The sequence below is a fragment of the Ambystoma mexicanum genome, chromosome 11, assembly GCF_040938575.1.
Source record: "Ambystoma mexicanum isolate Mex_15411 chromosome 11, UKY_AmexF1_1, whole genome shotgun sequence".
In the NCBI taxonomy this organism is placed as follows: domain Eukaryota; kingdom Metazoa; phylum Chordata; class Amphibia; order Caudata; family Ambystomatidae; genus Ambystoma; species Ambystoma mexicanum.
This window is the reverse complement of record NC_090934.1, coordinates 607049381-607068989: the sequence shown is the minus strand read 5'-3', so window position 1 is coordinate 607068989 and position 19609 is coordinate 607049381. Positions and strand designations below refer to the sequence as shown.

Here is a 19609-nt window from a genome sequence, read left to right as displayed (position 1 = left end):
GTTTCAAAGCGCTCAATGGGGGTCATTACGAGTTTGGAGGTAGCTATGGCGCTATTAGCGCCATGGCTGCCTCCAAACCCGAGTCCGGTCTGGCTGAATGGGGACTTACCGGGTCATTCCGTCCTTGGAGGACCCGTTAAGTCCCCAATCAGTAAACCATTCCCCATTCCCATTTGAGCCCCCATAGGGCTCAATGGGAATGGGGAAGGGGCTAATAACGAGTTATTAGCTCCAAGGTCCCTTAACGGGACTCGCAGAGAACGGCTGGTCAGACCAGCCATTCCTGCTGGGACCTGCTAAGGGACCTCGGAATAGGGCAGTAAAGGTTTACCGGCACTGGCATCCTTACCGGTGCCCGTAAACCCGTACCGCCCAACTCGGAATGACCCCCAATGTGTTTTATGATATTTATGGCTTGTTGCCGAAATTGAGTATTTGACCTATAAAAGTGTTTTTATTTTTATTTTTATTTTAATAGAACATGACATCTGTTAAGGTGCTGGGCCCTGTAAAAAGACCTAAAGTCTCAGTGCTCTGTGTAAAATCATTGTACCAGTCCTCACTACACCTTTATCAGTTTGTGACCAGAGAAATAAGGCTAGGTTTTACTTAAAGCCTAGCTGCAGATTTAAGGTTATAGACATTTTAAATTATTAAGGGCAAACATGCCCTTCCTCTTTGCTCCAGACAAGAATGCATATGCGATTTAGCTTGTGTTGCAAGACTGACATATGGATGAAACCTATGGGCCAGTGTCTCTGGAACAGTCTAAAGCAGTTATCTGCAACCTGTGTCTCATCGATGTTTTCGACTAAGCCTCCAATTATTCCTCACTATTGACTTATGCTGCTTAGGGCTCATGGGAACTTTAGTCCAAACAATCTGTAAAGTCAAAGTTTGCAGATTGTCTAAAGGAAGACACTGTAGGTTTTGTTAATTAGGGTTTACATCAGTTCAGAGCTCTTACCCAATACTCAATTTGTAATCCCAAGAAATCCTTAGCAGCCTTTGTATCATTTCTGCCTCTTGATCATCTTATCCATTTGTCTTATGTTATTAGTGTTTTATACTGTGCAGACACAATTGTACAGGCTTTACAAACAACATGTAGGGGGAATGAAAACATAAGTGAGTGAAAGTGATCCTGGGGATAAATGTATATTTTTCAGTGTGTTGACAGGAAGAAAAGGTAATCAGAAGAAGGGATGAGAGCATCCCTTATTGGCCGGCAGAACTTTCATGGGGGCAATTATGGCAGGATTCCTGGTCTCGTGACCACATGTGATATTTTCTTAATTATTTATGCATTGTTTATTTATTTATCTAACAGATGAAAATAGCATAAGGCTCACCACAGGGAACAGCCGAGCGCTTTGCAAGGAATTGAACAAAAACAATAGGCTACATCAAATGGAAAAACGTAAGTAAAATATCCTGGTGAATGAAGTCCCACATATCGAAGGATGTGCGTTACAAAATGTCCTTGGTATAGTTGTGTTAAGTGTGCCCAAAAAAGGTGGTGTTAACCGCTTCCAGGGACAGTACAGCAGTAGATCATGGACTATGTGGATGGCTTTGGGGAAATTGTTCCATATTCTGAATGCCAAGCAGAGGGCCCATGTTTATAGACTTTGATTGATTGTCTGAAGATCTAAGCAGAATTGTACACATGCATGTATCTTAATTGGGATTTTTGTTTATGCACAGCAAGAAAACTGATTGGTTCTGGCTGCCCATAGATGAATAGAGAGAGGGAGACGCCATCGGGGAGTTATCAGAGCAGATAAAGAGGGAAAAAGGAGAAAACAGAAAACCGTTCAGGGTTGGGCCTAAGTCCATTTCCTGGGACTCACCATACGTGCTAAGACTATGATACAGACCAGGTGGTGGGAGGACACTGGCTTAGAGTGTGTGGTGTCTGTCGTGGTGGCCCTTTGGTTTGGTTGAAGGCTTGGTTAAACAGTTCTGCTTTGGTGGCCTTCCTGAATTTGAATAGTTGTATTGGTCTCTCATTTCTGTTGGTAGGTCACCCCCCAGACCACCTGGCTAATGAGGCAGGATTTTCATGTTTGCGCTCTCAAACTTATGGCAGATAATAGTTAGTCTTTTAGATATGATGGGAGAGCTAATTTCCAACATTTGCAAATGATACAGATTTTCAAAGGAGTGAATGTTTCAAAAGTGAAGCATCGATGATCAATGGGCAAGGGTGTAATATGGTCCTACTCTTGACTTTCATGATTACACAGCTGCAGAGTGAAAGGTAAGCCTTGAAAGGGGCAAGAGTGATTTTCGAAAGGGCTTGCAACAGGACATTACAGTTGTCACTATGGCATAGGACAAGTGATCGTAGTAGATATCTGTGAGGGTTGAGTTTCTTGAGGAGATGCTGTTGTTACAAGACCATTTTCATGTGTTTCTTGAGATGAAATTGGAGGGTTAGTGGAACATCTAATGTGAAGTCAATGGACTGGAGTTTCCATTTCTTTCCCCAACTCAAAGTGTATAAAAGTCCTCACACTGAGGTTAATGGATTACCAACTGCAATACTGAGGGAGCAGGGATTGTATTGCTAGACAGGATTGTCCACTTTGTTAGTAGAAAGTATAGTACCACTGGGGCTATTCATACTTCCTTTTTGACAAAAACCTTTCAGTGTCTTTATCCTGCCATTTTATTTTGTATTTCTTCCTTGTTTTCTTTCTTCCAGGATGGGTATTTTTCTCCATCTAAATGTGCTTGATCAGAAAATGCATGCACTTGTTCAACTCTAAATCAGTTGCTTGGATTGGTGTGGCCTTGACTAAGTGTTATTTCAAAGTTTAGCAATCACATCTTCCAGAGAAGAAGTGGGGTAGTTAATATGAAGAGACTGAGGTGGTTATGGTTGAGGACAGCTAACAAGCTATGAGACTGGATGATAATGAGCTAAGGTGGAGGTTGTTAAGGAGTTGTTGATGCACTTATTTGATATAGTTGCAAGGAAAATTAATACAATATTTCTAGAAGGGTTGCCAGGAAGCCAACTAGAATCAACACAAAGCAACCACAGACTGATGTGTTTAAACAGAGGTTTGTTAGGAGTATTTATAGATCTGGTTCAAATAAGAAAATAAGAAAAATGCAAAGCAAAACTTCAAAAGCATGATGGCTTCTCCTTGAGGTTAATATTTTGAGTCTTTAGCTTGCACATCACAATTTGGGTTTTTGGCCTCATTATGGATAATAAATTAATAGTCAGTAACATTCTTGTGACTTAGAGTTTCCCGCACACCTTTCCTTTTTCTTTCATTGATGACCTCAGGTCATATGCATATTCATCCTGGCTATCGAGCCCACATACAATTACCTATTAGGCCAACACAAGGGTGGAACCTGGGGCACTTTAGTGGTGGGCAAACTCCAGTGCTTCCACCAAGATGTTGAGACTACAGTTAACAATAGGTTCAACTTCTTCTTCCCCACAATATATCTGCTTCACACTGACAGCCTTATTCCCAAAGTACCCCCACCCACTTGGTTTCCTTCTGGATGGGCAGAAACCGTCTCACTCCTAAGTAAACTTGTCTGCATGTCCTGTCCTTACCACTCCAATCTGTATCACCTTCTGCATCTCCTCAATACTTCTCCATGCACTCCTACCTCCACCCTCCCTAATTCACCCTCATTAGGCAATTGAATTGCCTCCTATTGATGCATCCGTCTCCTTCCAACCTCCAGCATGTTTACTCTTTCTCTCTCTTTAGTATCTCTCTTACCAACATCTTCCTCAATTATCTGTCTATTCACCTTTATGTCCACTCTCTGCTCCCTCTAATTATTTCCCAATACTTCCTCTGCCTCTCACTTAAATATCTTCTTCAACCTTCTCCTGGTGTTTCCTTCTAACCTCAGCGAAACAAGTTTGGGGTTAGTAGCCCTCTTTTTTGTTCTCAGGGGGCCTCTCTCGTGAGGGACAAATCTATTAGAACAAGCATATAAGTGAGATACAGGCTACCCCTTCCTTACACACTGTTAGGTAGATATGATGCATCTCAGAAAAAGATGGACATATTAATTAATCTCTCTTCATATATCAGGTAATTATCTGACACTGGTAAAACAAGAATTTATTCATCATATAGTACAAATTTAAAAACAGAAAAACAACTACATTCTGAACCTATAAGTCCTTATAGGTTGATCCACAGGTCAATTGTGTGAGGTTAGTATTCAGTGACTTAGTGTGTTGTTCTATTCCAATACACTCCTAAAAGTCTTTTACACTCCACTAGGTTTTTCTGTTTTTTTCTGTTTTTAAATGTGTACTATATGATGAATACATTCTTGTTTTACCAGTGTGAGATAATTAACGGGGACAAGAACCAACAGTGGTAAGACGCAAGTAACCACGCATTGCCGGAAGTCCTTATAGCGCCAGCACCACAACGAGGCATGGACTGTAAGCAGTCTTTGGCAAGCTCTCTGGACACCAAGCATGCATGGAGCAAGGGACACAGCAGTTCACGCGTACACAGTGGCACTATGAATGCTGTGACCTCAAGGCTGCCAGAAAGCACAACACCATTATGCCCCCTCCCAGGAAGGCCAGGTGCACCAGGTTTCCACTGATATCTAAGAAAGAACTCCCGCACAACATGCAGGTCATGTACATGTGAACAAGGTTCCCAAGTGCAATTGCTTGCCGAGTAGCCCTTCCAATCCACCAGAAACTGAAGAACCCCGCGCCTGATACGAGAGTCACAAATATCCTGCCCCTCATACTCAGGATAACTATGGAACAATAAAGGAGCTGGGCGAGGACAGGCTCTCCCAAAGGAATCAGCGACATAGGGCTTCAGATGAGAGACATGAAAAACAGGATGTACATACCAGGAAGGGGGAAGCTGAAGCCGGTTAGCCACAGAGGACAGTCGCTTGGTGATCCTGAATGGACCCAAGAAATGGGGAGCCAACTTTGTGGGTAGTTTGGGGAGAGGCAGATTCTTGAATGACAACCACACCATAACTCCAATAGCGAGTTCAGATTGCGAAGTGCGATGTCTGTCAGCCTGGTCTTTCATCAGATTCTTTGCCTCCTCTAGGGTTTCCTTGGCGTGCTGTTGTTGTGACTGGATCCTGGAACCCAAGTCATCTGCAGACAGAACAAGACTAGGCAGAATTCGCCGCAATGGGACCACTTTAGGATGTATCCCATAAGTACAATAGAAAGGGCTACAACTGATGGTTGAATGCAAGGATTTGTTATAGACCACCTCTGCTACACCCCGATATGGATACCAGTTGTCCTAGGAAGCGTTGGCATAACAACGTAGGTAATATTCAAGTGTTTGATTAGTCCTCTCCATTTGGCCATTGGTCTGCGGGTGATATCCAGAGCTAGGAGCACGATGTATCCTCAAATGCTTACAGACTTGCGACCAGAAAAAAGAAAGAAATTGAGACTCGTGGTCTGAAATAATCTTCTCGGGATGGCCGTATAGACGATATATGTCATGGAGAAAAGACTGTGCCATATGAATAGCCAAGGGTATCTTGGGAAAAGGAACAAAGTGTGCCATCTTCGTGAAACAGTCGACCACAACCATTATACACGTGTGGCCCTCTGAGGGTGGCAACTCTACAATGAAATCCATGGCTATGGTATGCCAAGGAAAGGGAGGCAGTTCAGTGGGTTGTCACAACCCCAAGGCTTTCCTGCTTTGGACTTGGTTTGAGCACAAACACAGCACATCTTCACATAGTCCTGGATTTGACACGCCCATCCTGGCCAACAGAATTGTTGTGCGATCAGTTCCTGGGTCGCTTTCACACAACGGTGTCCTCCGATTTTCGAATCATGAAACCCTTGCATTATTTCCACACAAAAGTGAGCCGTTGGTATATACAAACATTCCAAATAGAATAGGAGACTGTCTCTCTCGCTGATGCGATTGCTCCTCAACAAAGTAGTCCTAGCAGGATCGGACAAGGTATCACGAAGCAGGGTTCCCAGATGTGACCATGAAGCCGATAGGAAGTGTTAGGGAGCAATAACTGGTGTGTCCAAATTGTTGGGTGTCTTCTCATATTCCAAAGACCGAGACAATGCATGCGCTTTCTGTTTCTGGACACCCAGAACATAGGAGATAGTAAAATCGAAATGAGAAAAGAAAAATCCCACCGAGCCGGTCTGATTATCTGACATTTAAGGGAGCGCAAAAACTGGAGATTCCTGTGATCGGTACAGTCTTTCACAGAACCCGACCACACAGGAGGGGATGCCTCCATTCTTCAAAAGTGGCCTTGATCACCAGCAGTTATTTCTAAATGATGGTATAATTCTGTTCACTCAGTGTCAGTTTTTGAGGAGGGAGCAGGGTGGAGCCACAGGGCAAGGAGACCAAGGGGCCCAGAACAAGGATTGGGAAGGAAGGCAAGGTGAGAAAAGCAAGGAATGCTAGGCAAGGACACAAGATTGCTGAAGTGCAACACAGGGACAAGAGCCAACTGTGAGAAGATGCGAGGAACCGGGCATTGCAGGAAGTACTTATAGTGCTGGCATCACAACGAGGCTGAGAGCGCAAGCCGTCAATGCCGAGCGCTCTGTACACCGTGCATGTGTGGAGGGAGGAACAGGGCAGTCTGCGAATGGGTGGTGGCACCATAATGGCTGTGCCTAAGGAATGCTGCGGCCTCACATAGCAAAGCCGAGGAAAACGCCAGCGTGGGAAGAGGTGTCGTAATCCAGACGGGGAGTGAGGGTGCCAGAAAGCGCAAAATGGATGACCCCTCAAGATAAGTGAAGCTGGGTGGGAGGCACCTCGCAGGGTGAGCGCTGTGACACTCTCTCTCTAGTATCTCCTCTAACCTCCTGTTGATGTCTCCTTCCAACCTTCGCCTGGTATTGCCTTCCTTTTCTTTGCTTCTCTCAACACCCTTATCACTTCCTTCTTTCCCCTCGATTTTCATATTGTATGTCTCATTTCTGCATCTCCAACCTCCTCTACAATGCTGGTCTTTACATTCTCTCCTCTCCTCCTGACCTCTTTCCTCCACCTTTATACAATCCCTTTCTTCTTCCTTGGCTCCCTGGGCTCATTCCTCCCCCCCTTGGCTCAGCCTCCTTTCTCCTCCTCTCTTTAGTCTCTGTCTCCTTTCATATAATGAGCTAAATGTTCTACTGCCGCCTGCTCCCTCCAGCTAATTCTCTCCTCACTCCTTCACCCACCTCTCTGCTCCCAACATCTTCTGCCCCTTACTTGAAACTCCCTGGGCTCACCCCTTTGTCAGACCTCATTCTTCTCTTATAAGGGCCTAGCTTCTCCCTTTGGCTACCCTTTTAGGGAGTATGAACATCGGTGTAGATGTGATGACTGTTACAGGATTGGGTCAGCGGTTCCTCCAGATTGATTTACAAGCTGGGCGCCCGATACCCTAGGCATATTGCTGCTTGGTTCAACATTGTCAGGAAAACATTCAACTTATCTTCTCCCTGTAGAATGCTGCAAAGGTGAACTATAACCTAAAGGTTCAATTGTGCATTGACCCTTCTGCAGCACCTCAGAATCCCACAAAGGGACAAGGAGTTTAAGTGAGGGCCACTTGTGATGTTCTTCTGCCTCGGTCCTGGGCAAGGTGGGGTGGTTTGTGCAATCCACTGTGCATCACCTCCAGATCCAGGTGTGGAAGCCATCTATGAGCAAAAACATGTCTTCATTGAAGATTGGATAGCCTGGATGTTAAAAACTGTTTTCCTGAGATACTGAGTCTCTACGAGAGGAATGATGTCTCACACCAAAATGGCTGCTTTCAGGAATTGATTATCATGGAATGGAATTTTAGGTGAGTTAGAATAGATGGAAACCATTTGATCTGGTGAGTGTGAGAAACCCAGAGACTGGTTGGAGTGTCAATGTGTGAACTAAGAGCTGCAACTATATGTTTGTTTGTTTGTTTGTTTGTTTATTCACTTATTACGTGCTCCAGACCCGGAGGTAATAGGGCGCGACAGTATGAGAATGCAAAGCTTACATAGTTATGCAGTATACAGATATATACAAATATAATAAAGGCTTCTGTAGTTACAAGGCACAATTCATTGTACGAATATGGCAGCTATATGGTTACAGTAATATATAATGTACAAGTATACAAAATGCAGAATACTTTGCTCCGTGGAGCAATTAGACTAGCAGGTAGAGTAGTTTACATATACGTTTCAGCAATATACCATATTCAGATATACAAATTACAGAGTGTTACCCTCCGTAGAACGCTTGGACTCGCAGGTAGAATAGATTCCACATGAGTTTCAAGTGGTAACAAAAAGTTAAGTGGGGCTAATGAGTAAGAGGGAATAAGTGACTCCACGCGGCCAGAAGCGGTAGGAGGCTATGGGTCAGACGAGATGATGTGTTTTATAACATTTTTCCTAAAGAGTAGGTAAGGTTGGTCAGTTCGCAAGTCTTGTGGAAGTGAGTTCCATGATTTCGCCGCCTTTACAGGGAAGCTATTACCACTAATAGTGGTGAGCCTATATCTAGGTATAGCCAGGCAATTCATATTACCAGCTCTAGTTAGTCTGGGAGAGATTCTTCTCTGAAATGTATCTGTAAGGTATCTAGGGGCAGCGTTGTTGAGAGCTTTATGAGTCAGAGACAATGGGCCTCATTCCGAGTAGGGCGGTAAGGGTTAACGGTCACCGGTAACGAGACCGGTGCCGATAAACCCTTACCGCCCTACTACGAGTTCCCTTTGCGGGTCCTTCCATAACGTAGCAGGCATTAAGGACGGGACCCGCAAAGGGACTCCGGGGTCAATAACGGTACCATAATTTACGGTACCGTTATTGCCGCCTTCCCATTGAGCCCTATGGGGGCTCAAATGGGAATGGGGATTGGCCCTGGTGAATGGGGAATTACCGTTCCCTCCGACCTCGGAATGGACCGGTAATTACTCCATTCACCAGGCCGGAGTTTGGATGAGTTCGGAGGAAGCCATCCCGCAAATAACGGCGTGGTTACCTCTGAACTCGGAATGAGGCCCAATGTCTTTAACTGTATTTTATTGCCCATAGACAGCCATTTATGTTGGCATCTAAGGGAGGAAATATGAGTTCTTTTATTTATGCCTGGGGCTGCTCTTATGCACTACAGGGTGAAAAATCAAGAAAAGGATGTTCAGCGGAGGGGTGTATATACCATCTCTGGCAAGAGAAGTGAGACTCGTGTCAGCATTCTGATTGTATTGGAGTGACGCATCAACAGAAAAGTAAAGAAGGAGATTTCATTAGTAGATGTAAGAGTAAGAGACCTATCAGGTGCTGTAAGCTTGAGGGGAAAGTTCGTGTTAGCCTAATTAACGTATCACCCCTTTCATGGTTCTAACAACAAGCTTTGCTTTTCTTTGGGCCAACTCAGCTTTCGAAACGCATTTTGAGAGATGAGTTGCTGATAGATAAGTGTTTTGGTATCCTGTAAGATGTCAAATTGCAGATATTGATACGTTTTTTTTGGAAGAGGCAGCGTTTTAGCAAATAACAGGATGTGAAAGCAAAGGACACCTTGAAGTCGACTGTAGCATTGAAACAGTGGGGATGGTGCATCCAGCCGTCAGACCCGCCTACCTATGGTGAATTTGTCGGTACAGTGTAGCATATACAATGTGCAATTTCACACTGTGTCGCTCATATATCAATATGCTTCTCACCCTGCCATAAATTGCTGTTTCAAGGGTGATGACTCCTGCTCTGTAGTTTGGGCCCCTGTTTGACTGACAAATCACAGGTTCAGCCCAGCTGACAAAAAACACAAGCTTTCTGATTCTTCCTCAAGACGAGTAGGGCGGCTGGCAGTGAAGCACACAGGGGTCAACAGCAGTGAATGAAACTCAAAAATTGCCTTTGGAGCTTTTCCCAGCCAGTTTTAAATCAAATCACAGTAATTAGAAATTAGGTAAAATATAGAGAAAAAAATCTGAAAAGAAGAGAATACCATTAATTAGTCATATATGTGTTAGATGCTTGATATTTCCATCCTCCATTAAATAGGTTCAGCAATTCAAATGAGTATCTGATATTTAATTGAAAACAATGCGCAGGGCTTGCAGAGGCTGCAGATCTCGAGAAGAGCGGTTTTGAGGAACAAAGCAGTAGTGTCCATCACTGCAGGTGTTTGAGAAGTTAGAGGGTGTATTTGGTGTCCCCCTCAAGTCCCTGATGAGAGTTAAATGGGATGTTGTTGGTGCTCCCTATTTTGGATTATGTATTTGAATTGCTGGATTATATATGAAAGGGATTTGAAAGGATTGTCCCTGTGGATTTTCTACTCACAGCCTGGCCATCGTGTATCATCTTGGCCCTCGTGGCCTGCAAACTTGGGACTCATTGATTTTATTGTTAGACTTATCCTCCCCTCCCGAGTGCTCATCTAAATTGTGTGTGGGGTCAACTGATTTTGCTCTGCATGTACATTGTACTGTTGGACTTTCATCGTATCCGTTTCGCTAGTTATTCATGTCATTGTTTTGCAGAATGGTGTCTTAGGTCTTGCTCTCACTTTTTTTCTGTGTTCTCTGAGTATTTTCTTCATCATTTCATATTTTTGTATTATTTCATTAAGTCATTGTTGAGCACTTTGTCGTAAAAAAAACTATAGAAGTAAAATAAACAAAAAGTAAACATGGGCTTGCACTCTATCAGTATCTACGTTTTCGTGTTGACTGAGAACGACTCTAAGACTTTTCTAAACGAACAGATTCACTAAAACATTTTCTGAAAATCACGAATTCTGTATTTAACACATTACACACTGTAAGTCTTAATGAGATAGCCTTCCTATGTAGTTGCAAAAATGAGCCCACCGTTGCATCCTTAAGCTTCTCCCATTTAGGAGTGATGAAATACCACATTCCTGCTCCTGCCCCAGGCAAGGTAACCCCTCGAATAAGCAGGATGATCAGAACAACGTAAGGGAACGTTGCTGTGAAGTACACAACCTAAAATAAAATACAAGAAGAAAAGGCGAATTATTTCGTAACAGAACAGGTAACACTGAAAAGAAATAGAAAAAAGCACTGACAGCACAGAGACCAAAGTTCAGAAATGGACACTTCATACAGTACCAGACCCCAGACCAGTGGATGCTTCAAAAACTGGGGAGGTGGAATGCTGCAAAGATACTGGTTCATACATCATCCTGCAAGGATACCTTACAATACACGTATCTGTACTTCTGGTACCCTAGGCTGGTATGAAGTATTAATGGTTGTGCTGGAGTTTTAATAAAAGAAGAGAGAAATTGAATTTGATCAAAGTAGAAATATCTTACTGGAGATCCAAATATGACTCAATGTACGAAAAAGGTTCATGGGATGTAAGGAGAATCCGGGCTCAATGTCTGAGTGTTTTATAGGAAGGGGATACAAATCTGAAAGTAGGTTAATTGGCTCATCATGCAGTTTTCAGAAAGGGATTCTACAGCAACATCTCTTCTCCCCAATGGATTCAATGAAAATCGGGGTAAACCTTCAGGCAAGTCATCCAAGGGTAGGGGAAAGGAAGTGCCCAGCTGGAAAAGAAAAGGTGCACTAGAAAACTTCACCAGCACCTGAAAGTCAACACACACTGGCACAACAACCACAGAAATCCACGACAGCTATGTGCACAACAGCACAATCATGACACAAAGGACAGATCCCACTGTTCACAGACACGTAAAGAACATGACATCCATTTAAGCAGCTGTGTATGTGCGTATGCATGTTCTGTGTGCGTGTGTGTGCGGTGTGTGTGGTGTGGTGTGTGTGTCTGTGTGTAAATATTGGATATGTTGTGAAGTATTGGTGCTAAATAAGCCTGTCTGTATGCCTGATGTAGTTAAAAAAAAGCTTATAAATTCAATGTATGTGGCAACTATTCTGATTCAATATCTCTGGGGAAAGTTTTTTCCTAGCTTCCTCTCCACAACACTTTCATGCATGCTGCAGAGAATTATCCCTACCACAGAAAGGTAGGTAACATAGCAATGGGTGGCAACAGCTGTTACCATCCAATAGTATGCTCTTTCTGGGTGGTCACCATGGGTATTTCCTGGGTGGCAAAATGTACCCATTTGAAAAAGGTGGTGGAGCCGACTATTGTCCATGGGCAGGCTCCTGCTTGGTGGTCACAATGTTTATTGCGCCAACAGTAAAGCTTACCCATGCTGGTGGAGCTAAAAATGGTGCCTTTGTATTTGGGATTAGCCCATGCAAACGCAGCCACCAATCGACCTCAGCAAACATCGCCATCAAAACCTTATTGCACAAGAAGTGGAAGCAATGAGAACACCAGAGAAATAAGGCAAATGAAAGCCTGAATGTGTTCTAGTTGATGTTTGTGTAGCAACAGCCAAGAAACCTTCCAATGTGTGGAAAGTAGCCCAACGTCACTGGGGGGAACAGGGGGCAAAACATGCCCATCCAACCCCACCTAGCGGTGACATTCCACCTGGCATACAGAACACCAAACAATAAGAGGGCTGATGAAAGGTGTTGGCCGTTCAAGCAGCGCCAATGGGAATCATTTCGTCATTTCTGTTTGCTCAACTTTCCCAGACGAGTGGGTGGCATTTTGTTTCGATTGTGGCCCCCTGATTTCTACTTATGAATCAAACTCTTGAAATAGCATTTCCTATATGGCAAAGTGACAGGCATTTTACCAATCGAATACGTTTAACACAATAATCTCCTGAAGTAAAATGTTTTTCAGTATCACCACCTGGCCAAATGCACGGAGGCACTTGAGCAGAGAACCGGGGTAGGGGAGTACCACTTTCTTCCCCACAAAAGAGTAAAAGGGAGACGATTAAAAAAAGTCTTAAGATCCTAACATGGCTGCTCGAACCCAACTAGCAAGGACATACATCCTCAAAACTAAACTTATCTGTGGTTTCTCTTCTGTAATCCTAAAAGCAATTGAGTTTTCAGAGTTTGTGTGTTAGAAAATAGAAAATCAAATTAAATCGCTTACTAAACTTGTGAGGTAAACGAGTGTAAGTCATGTGGTAGGTGTGTCTTTGGATGGTGCACTGTTGGTGCAAGAATGGCTAGAGTTATAGGGTAGGCAGGTGTGTGAGAGTTCAGCCCTTCCTGCCAGACTAACCAGGCTCTCCAGAATAACTTCCCAGTAACTAACATGGCTTCACTCCAAAGCTGCCCGAGTGGACCTGCAAAACGTGGAAAGTACATCTTTTCAAAAGAGAAAACACTGCAGATGTCTCACAGTCAAGGCGCGAGAGATTTCGCCATGGAGCCCTGAGCATTAGACATAATGATGGTATAATTACATGGCACATCTGCATTAATACCAACACATGAATTCATCAGGATTCAATTTACGACAACGAACACCAAATGAATTAATAATGACGGGGCACTTATTTTTTAATGCGTTTCCAGATCATGAATCCGGTAATCACCTCTTTATTAGAGTCGTCCCAAATAATTTGGCAGGGAAGGTTACGGGCCGTACGCTGCCAGGCTGTCATATTAGAAGATGATGCCTCATTCAAAATCAGGACACCTCGCAACCAGGGAAATGTAGCTGTATTAGTAATCTCAGTGGAACATCCTTCAATCAGGGGCAGTAATCCGCTGAAGCATTATCTTCACAATAGAGTCCTACAAGTCATTAGCATCTCAAAGAGGTTCGCATACGGGTTAGTTATTATGTCTGTTTTGCAGTAACACGTTTCATACTCAATGCCATAGCAGCGGGGTCCAGGGACTAGCAGTGATTCCAGCAGCTGTCTGGGCTGACTCCTGATGTCTCCCAGAGAAGTACATCATAACACATCTCTCTCTGTGTCTGTGTGAATTTGTTATATGCTGGAGGGAGTGAACATCTGTGCACAAATGCCCAGCACACTTTTTGTTTTACCTGGATCACTGTGGGGGAGGGGGCGGCTGGTGGGGGAGGGGGGCGAGCTCACCTTTTTTTCGCCTGTGATATAAAAAAATGTTACTCACCAGAACTTACTCGATTACTCCAATCTGCAGCGGTCCTAAGCAAAGCGATGATCACGCTACCTTGTGTCCAAACATCATTGTCTCTCAGCAGTTCAAATAGTGGGAGGCCCGGAGAAACTAAGCATGTCCTTCCCTGGTGTGCCATTTACATCTTCTACACAGCTCAGAAAGCCAGCCTGGAGGAATCACATAGCTATTTCTGGACAGGGATGGTGGGTGATCATGGAGGGCGCCTATACACTAAGGTGGGGGTCTCCAACCTTTGGCCCTCCAGATGTTTTGGACTACAAATCCCATAATATATGGCTATTGACTATGCCAGTTAGGGATGATGGGAGTTACCTGGTTACAGGTCTGGAGTATGGCATGGGGTACACAGAATGTTCTGTCGGTGGTAAGTATGTTATTATTTACCCCATGCAGTACTTGCAATGCACCACAAGCTGTAAATAGTCCATGAGATCCCACCTGAAATTAGTTGGCATTTTAAAAATAGGAGGTATATAAAAATGGCACTTGTTTTCTCCATCAACGCCATACCTTTAATCAAGCCTTAAGTTTGAGGAATAGCTATCTGGCAAGGATTTAGAAACCCTGTTTTTTTTGCTATTTTTTATTAACTAACAAAATGATGTGGATAATTTAATCTCAGAAAGGGTGATCTACTAGCTATGTCCCCCTTTTCCACAGCTCTATACCAAAAGCATACCCAACAAACACACCCAAGGCCATGGCTCCACCAGCCCTAACTAGTTGCAAAAAGAACATCACTATCACTAACCTCTTACCTTTAATTCAACCTATTACCAATCACACCCACCTTCCCATTGATCCTACAGAATTGGTCGAACTGTATAATAACACCATCAACTCAGCCATAGACACCATCACCCCATTAAAACTGAAGAAGGAAAAACCACTAACCCATCTCAACACATGGTTTCCCCCTAGCCTAAAAGCCCTCCACAAAGATAAAAGACAGGCAGAAACTAGATGGAAAAAGAATCCCTCAACTCAGAACAAACACCACCTCACCTCCCTGTCTGATAGATACAAAAAAGAAATCATACAAACGGAAAAAGAAACCTTCAATGATAGAATTAAAAAAGCAAATTCAAGTGCTAGGGAAATCTTCTCTATTCTCAGAAAACTAGAATCCCCTATTGCCCCCAACGACTCATACACTAAAAACTAAATCTGGTGCACTAATATACAAAATGCCCTCTGTAACAAAATCACCACACTCCAAAATAAAATAATAGCCAAAAAAACTTCCCTCCACAAGATTGCTCTTGCCACCCAAGAAGCCATCCTAACTTGCCGACAACCAAACTAAACCACCTAATCAATTTAAATTTAGGTCAATCTCAACCATTGAGGCAGAAACCATCATCAGATCACTCAAACCCTCCCGGTGTCTTGGGGATAGCTGCCAAGCACCCATTATTAAGGAAGCAGCAAAGGACCTTGCTCCCTTTGTCACTACCTTCATCAACTCCTCCTTCAAATCTGCTCTTTCCCCACCAACCTCAAAGGTGCCTGGGTACTACCCCTTCTAAAAACACAACGTAGACCCTAGTGTCCCAACCAACTACAGGCCAATTATGACAGTACCGTTCCTCCTTGAAATCTTAGATAGAGCCGCCAATCTCCAGATTCAATCATATCTGGAGCTCAATAACTGACTAGGCACCTGACAATCGGCTTCAGGCCTAGACATGCAATGGAAACGGCCATTCTCCATCTCAAGAACCAACTGGTTGACCGGAAAGACAAAGGAGACATTTCAATCCTCCTACTCTTAGACCTCTCAGCTGCATTTGATTTGGTTGACCATAAAGTCTTGTGCAACCACCTCAAATCTGCCGCCAACTTCTCCATAGAGGCCTCCACATGGATGAACTCCTTCTTAGACAATAGAACTATAAGAGTCTTCTCGCCCTCTTCCTCAGCAGACCCAGTACCTATCACATGTGGAGCACCGCAAGGGTCATTGCGTCTCCCCCATTTGTATAATATATTTACAAAGCCTCTCTTAGATATACTGGATAGCCTGGGTGTCTCATACGAATTATGCTGACGACACCCAGATCCTTATCCCTATCCAAGGAGACTATAACAATGATGTAGGGCTTATCAACAAGATTTACCAAATTAATCAGACGTGGATGGCCACACACGATCTATGTCTTAACGATGAAAAGACCAAACTCCTAATCATAGGGTCCACTAACAAACTAAACAAACTCCCCCTCCAATACAACTCCATCACTATTGATGGTATTAAGATCAAAGTTGCCAAGGAAGTAAAAACCCTAGGTTTCTACTTGGATTCAGCACTCAATCTCAACAGGCAAGTGAATGCCACTGCCTCCGCAACCAGCTACACGTACAAACTAATCTATGCATGCAAACCTTTCTTGACTACAGATAGCTGCATTACTATTGCACATGCACTAATTCTCTCCAAATTGGACTACTGCAGTGCACTCTACTTGGGCACTAGCAGTCACAATACTAACAAACTCCAAGCCCTCCGAAACAACGCTCTAAGCACTGCCGTAGGCATTCCCAAAGGCCAACATATCTATGGCGAAAGACGATCCATCAACTGGCTAGCCATCAAAGACAGAATCAAGTACAAAACACTAAACCTGATTTAAAATTGCCTCAACAACAAGGCACCTATATATCTGACTGAGAGGTTCACCAAACATACATCAGAACGTCCTGTTAGAAAAGTATACTCTAATAGCATCCAAATCCCTAATTTCAAACTAAAAAATACAGGAGGATCTAGCTTTCCAGTCTTGGCTGCTCAACTTTGGAACTCTATACCGGACACCCTGAGAGCTTCACCCTCCCTCCATTCCTTCAAGACAAATGTCAAACAGTGGCTGCATGCCAATGACCACTGAGGCCACCTCCCTTGAACTGTATATATGTATATCTTTGTACTGTACCTACCCTGTACACTTAAATATGCCTGTACATTGTCTCTGTATATTGTCTTACTCTGTATTCTGTATATTACCTATGTACCTGTAACCTAAACCTTTGAAAGTGCCAGATGCCCGACGGCCCGGCATGCTTTATAAATAAATAAACAATACAATACAATACAATACTGTGCACATGTGCTTAGCTGCTTCAGTAGCCTGATATGCAGCACCTGCTCTCCAGTGGCCCATAGCAGATTCAGGGGTCACAGATACCATCTTGACAGCTGGAGTGAAAGCCAAGGCTCTGTAGAGTAGGGGCTGCATTTAAGATATGCACCCCTGTTCCAAATACTACTGCTGCCTGCTGGCACACTGAACTGTAGATAGGAGCCATAACTGAGTTTAGGGTATGGTGGCCAGCATCTCTCATAATTATCCCAGCCACATCAACCTGATATCACAAATGTGTCAGCCTTGTGAGCTCAGTTCATCTGACAGGGTTATGTGCATTCTCCCCAGACACGCCGTCCTTGCTGCTGCTAGCAAGACTGTGACCTTGCAGGTTGCCTCTCCATGTTCTTTTATGAGAGAAGCTGTTTGGGGAACAGGAATTAAAGAGCACGCCCATTCACAAAAGGAGTAGCCAGTACACGTGTTCCAATGACAGGGATTGGACCCTTAAAGCAGGCCTGCTTTTGTCCAATCACCTGAACACTTTTGCCTTTAAAAGAAGGGGTTGCCCATCACTTCTTTAAACTATCTCTGGACTTCAAACCTTGAAAAAAGTTTTTGTTGGGCCCTGTTGGGAGAGCAGTTCTTTCCAAAGTCCGCGGGTTGTGAAGTGAAGTGAAGGCAGGTGTTTCAAGACAGAGGCAAGTTCGCTAACCCTCCCCAGGGTCCATTGGAGGTGAACTGCTGATGGAAAAAGACTTACATCTCTGCCAGCCACACTTCTGCCCGGGCCCTCACTGTGCTGAAGGACTCCAGAAGGTGTGTGCCAGCGTCTCCCAAGTTTGGGTCTGAGAAAATTAATCATCTTGTCTCTGAGGCCCTTTAGTTGAACTCACAGATCATGCAAGCCAAGACAGCAAGGATTCTTGGAATTTTGCCATCGAACTGCTGCAAACCATGATTCGAACATGTTTGACACTGATCGAACTACCAGGACCATCCAGAGATGCCATTGGCAGTTACTTATCTTCAAACCGGCAGTGGCTTATCTTCAAACCGCTGTCCTGCACTTTCGAACACATTCACTGCTACACCGGTCCCTCTGAAAGTGTGTTGTTGCCTTAGCTCAAACAATGGAGTACTGCAGCATCTCCGCTGGTCAAACCGATGTTTGGACCTTCAGGTTCTTTGTCACTGAACGAATCTGTGATCGAATTGACCCTGGTGTTCTTCCCAAATTGCATCCTTTGAGACTCTGCATTGAACCGACTCAGCTGCACATCCCATCATCATCCCATCTGCCGTTGAACCTCTACCACTAAACTGAGCCTGGTGACCTCCATGATCCACACCACTTGATTTTACTTTTCAACCACAGTCTTCTTCGGTTGAACCCCACTTTGTTGTATGTTTGCCACTAGACTACCATGACTGTTGCATTTCGAACCACATAGAACCTCGGAACAGCACAGGCAAAGCGTGTCTCGCCTGTAGTCAAACCGCCAAAACACTGCAAAGATATTATTGACTGATAACTGCCCCCGGTCCATTATGAGACCTAGAGACTGTGAAGGTCACAATAATCCCCTTTTGCAACTCAAGAACATATCCTATTGAACATTTTGGGTTTTACTGCCTTTTCTCTCCTGTCTCATTACCCAGAGTGCTGCATCTTGCTATCTTGCTTATTCTGCGTTCTCCGTATAAGGGTGGGTTTCTGCAGTGTTTTTTTTTTAATTTAGTTATTATTGCATATGGTGTGTTTAAGTACACATATTTTTATAGAACTTTGATTGGACATTCCTGTGTTTTGGACTGTTGTACTTTGCTATTTGGCTCGCTACTGTTTCACATTCTTGAGTGTATAGTCTTCCCTCGGCAGACATAACCACAAAAGACGAAGTAGGTATATCTCTTAACTATGCCTGGTTCACCTTTATGGCTGTGTTGGCTCTTGGTCTGTAGATGTGTGAGGGCTGAGTAGGCTATTTAGCCTATATTCATCCTTGTACTCTGGCAGGGCAGAAGTAAATGTATCTGACTAAGACTGTACATACTGTACTCTCCTATGCCTGGCTGCTGAAACTCCTCACATGTCATGTCATGCCCTATAACATGCTTCAGGTAATAACACATCCTACCACTTTGCACCCGCCAGTGCCACAGAAGCTGAGAATTTGATTGCCAGATCTGGTATTCAATGTTTCTGCTACTCTGCTTATGCACTGATTGTGATGCTGGAAAAGCATTGGAGGGACAGGGCTGCCATGTCCTTGTCATTTAGTCCTTTTATCGGGTGTGTTCTGTGTTATTGTCTGCACAGGGGGCAGTGCAACTCTTCCTCTTTTTGGTTGTGGTGAACAGACCCTTGGGATACCCTTACGGCACCCATGGGTGGGGGTACAACCCTGTACCCCTAGTGTATGTTTTGGGCACCTGTGTGTGGCCCACAGAGCAGGTTATGGGCTGGTGGCAGCTCCATGCTGAATTTGACAGGTACTCTGCAT

The 19609-nt window shown here is 43.9% G+C and overlaps 1 protein-coding gene across 1 annotated transcript in view; it reads right to left on the bottom strand.

Annotated features, from left to right (window-relative positions):
• SLC6A5 (solute carrier family 6 member 5) overlaps positions 1–19609 on the bottom strand; it is a 426034-nt gene that overhangs the window by 219665 nt on the left and 186760 nt on the right. The window contains exon 8 of the mRNA XM_069623483.1: positions 10843–10977. Coding sequence (XP_069479584.1) covers positions 10843–10977 — 135 coding nt within the window. The remainder of the gene's footprint in view (positions 1–10842; positions 10978–19609) is intronic.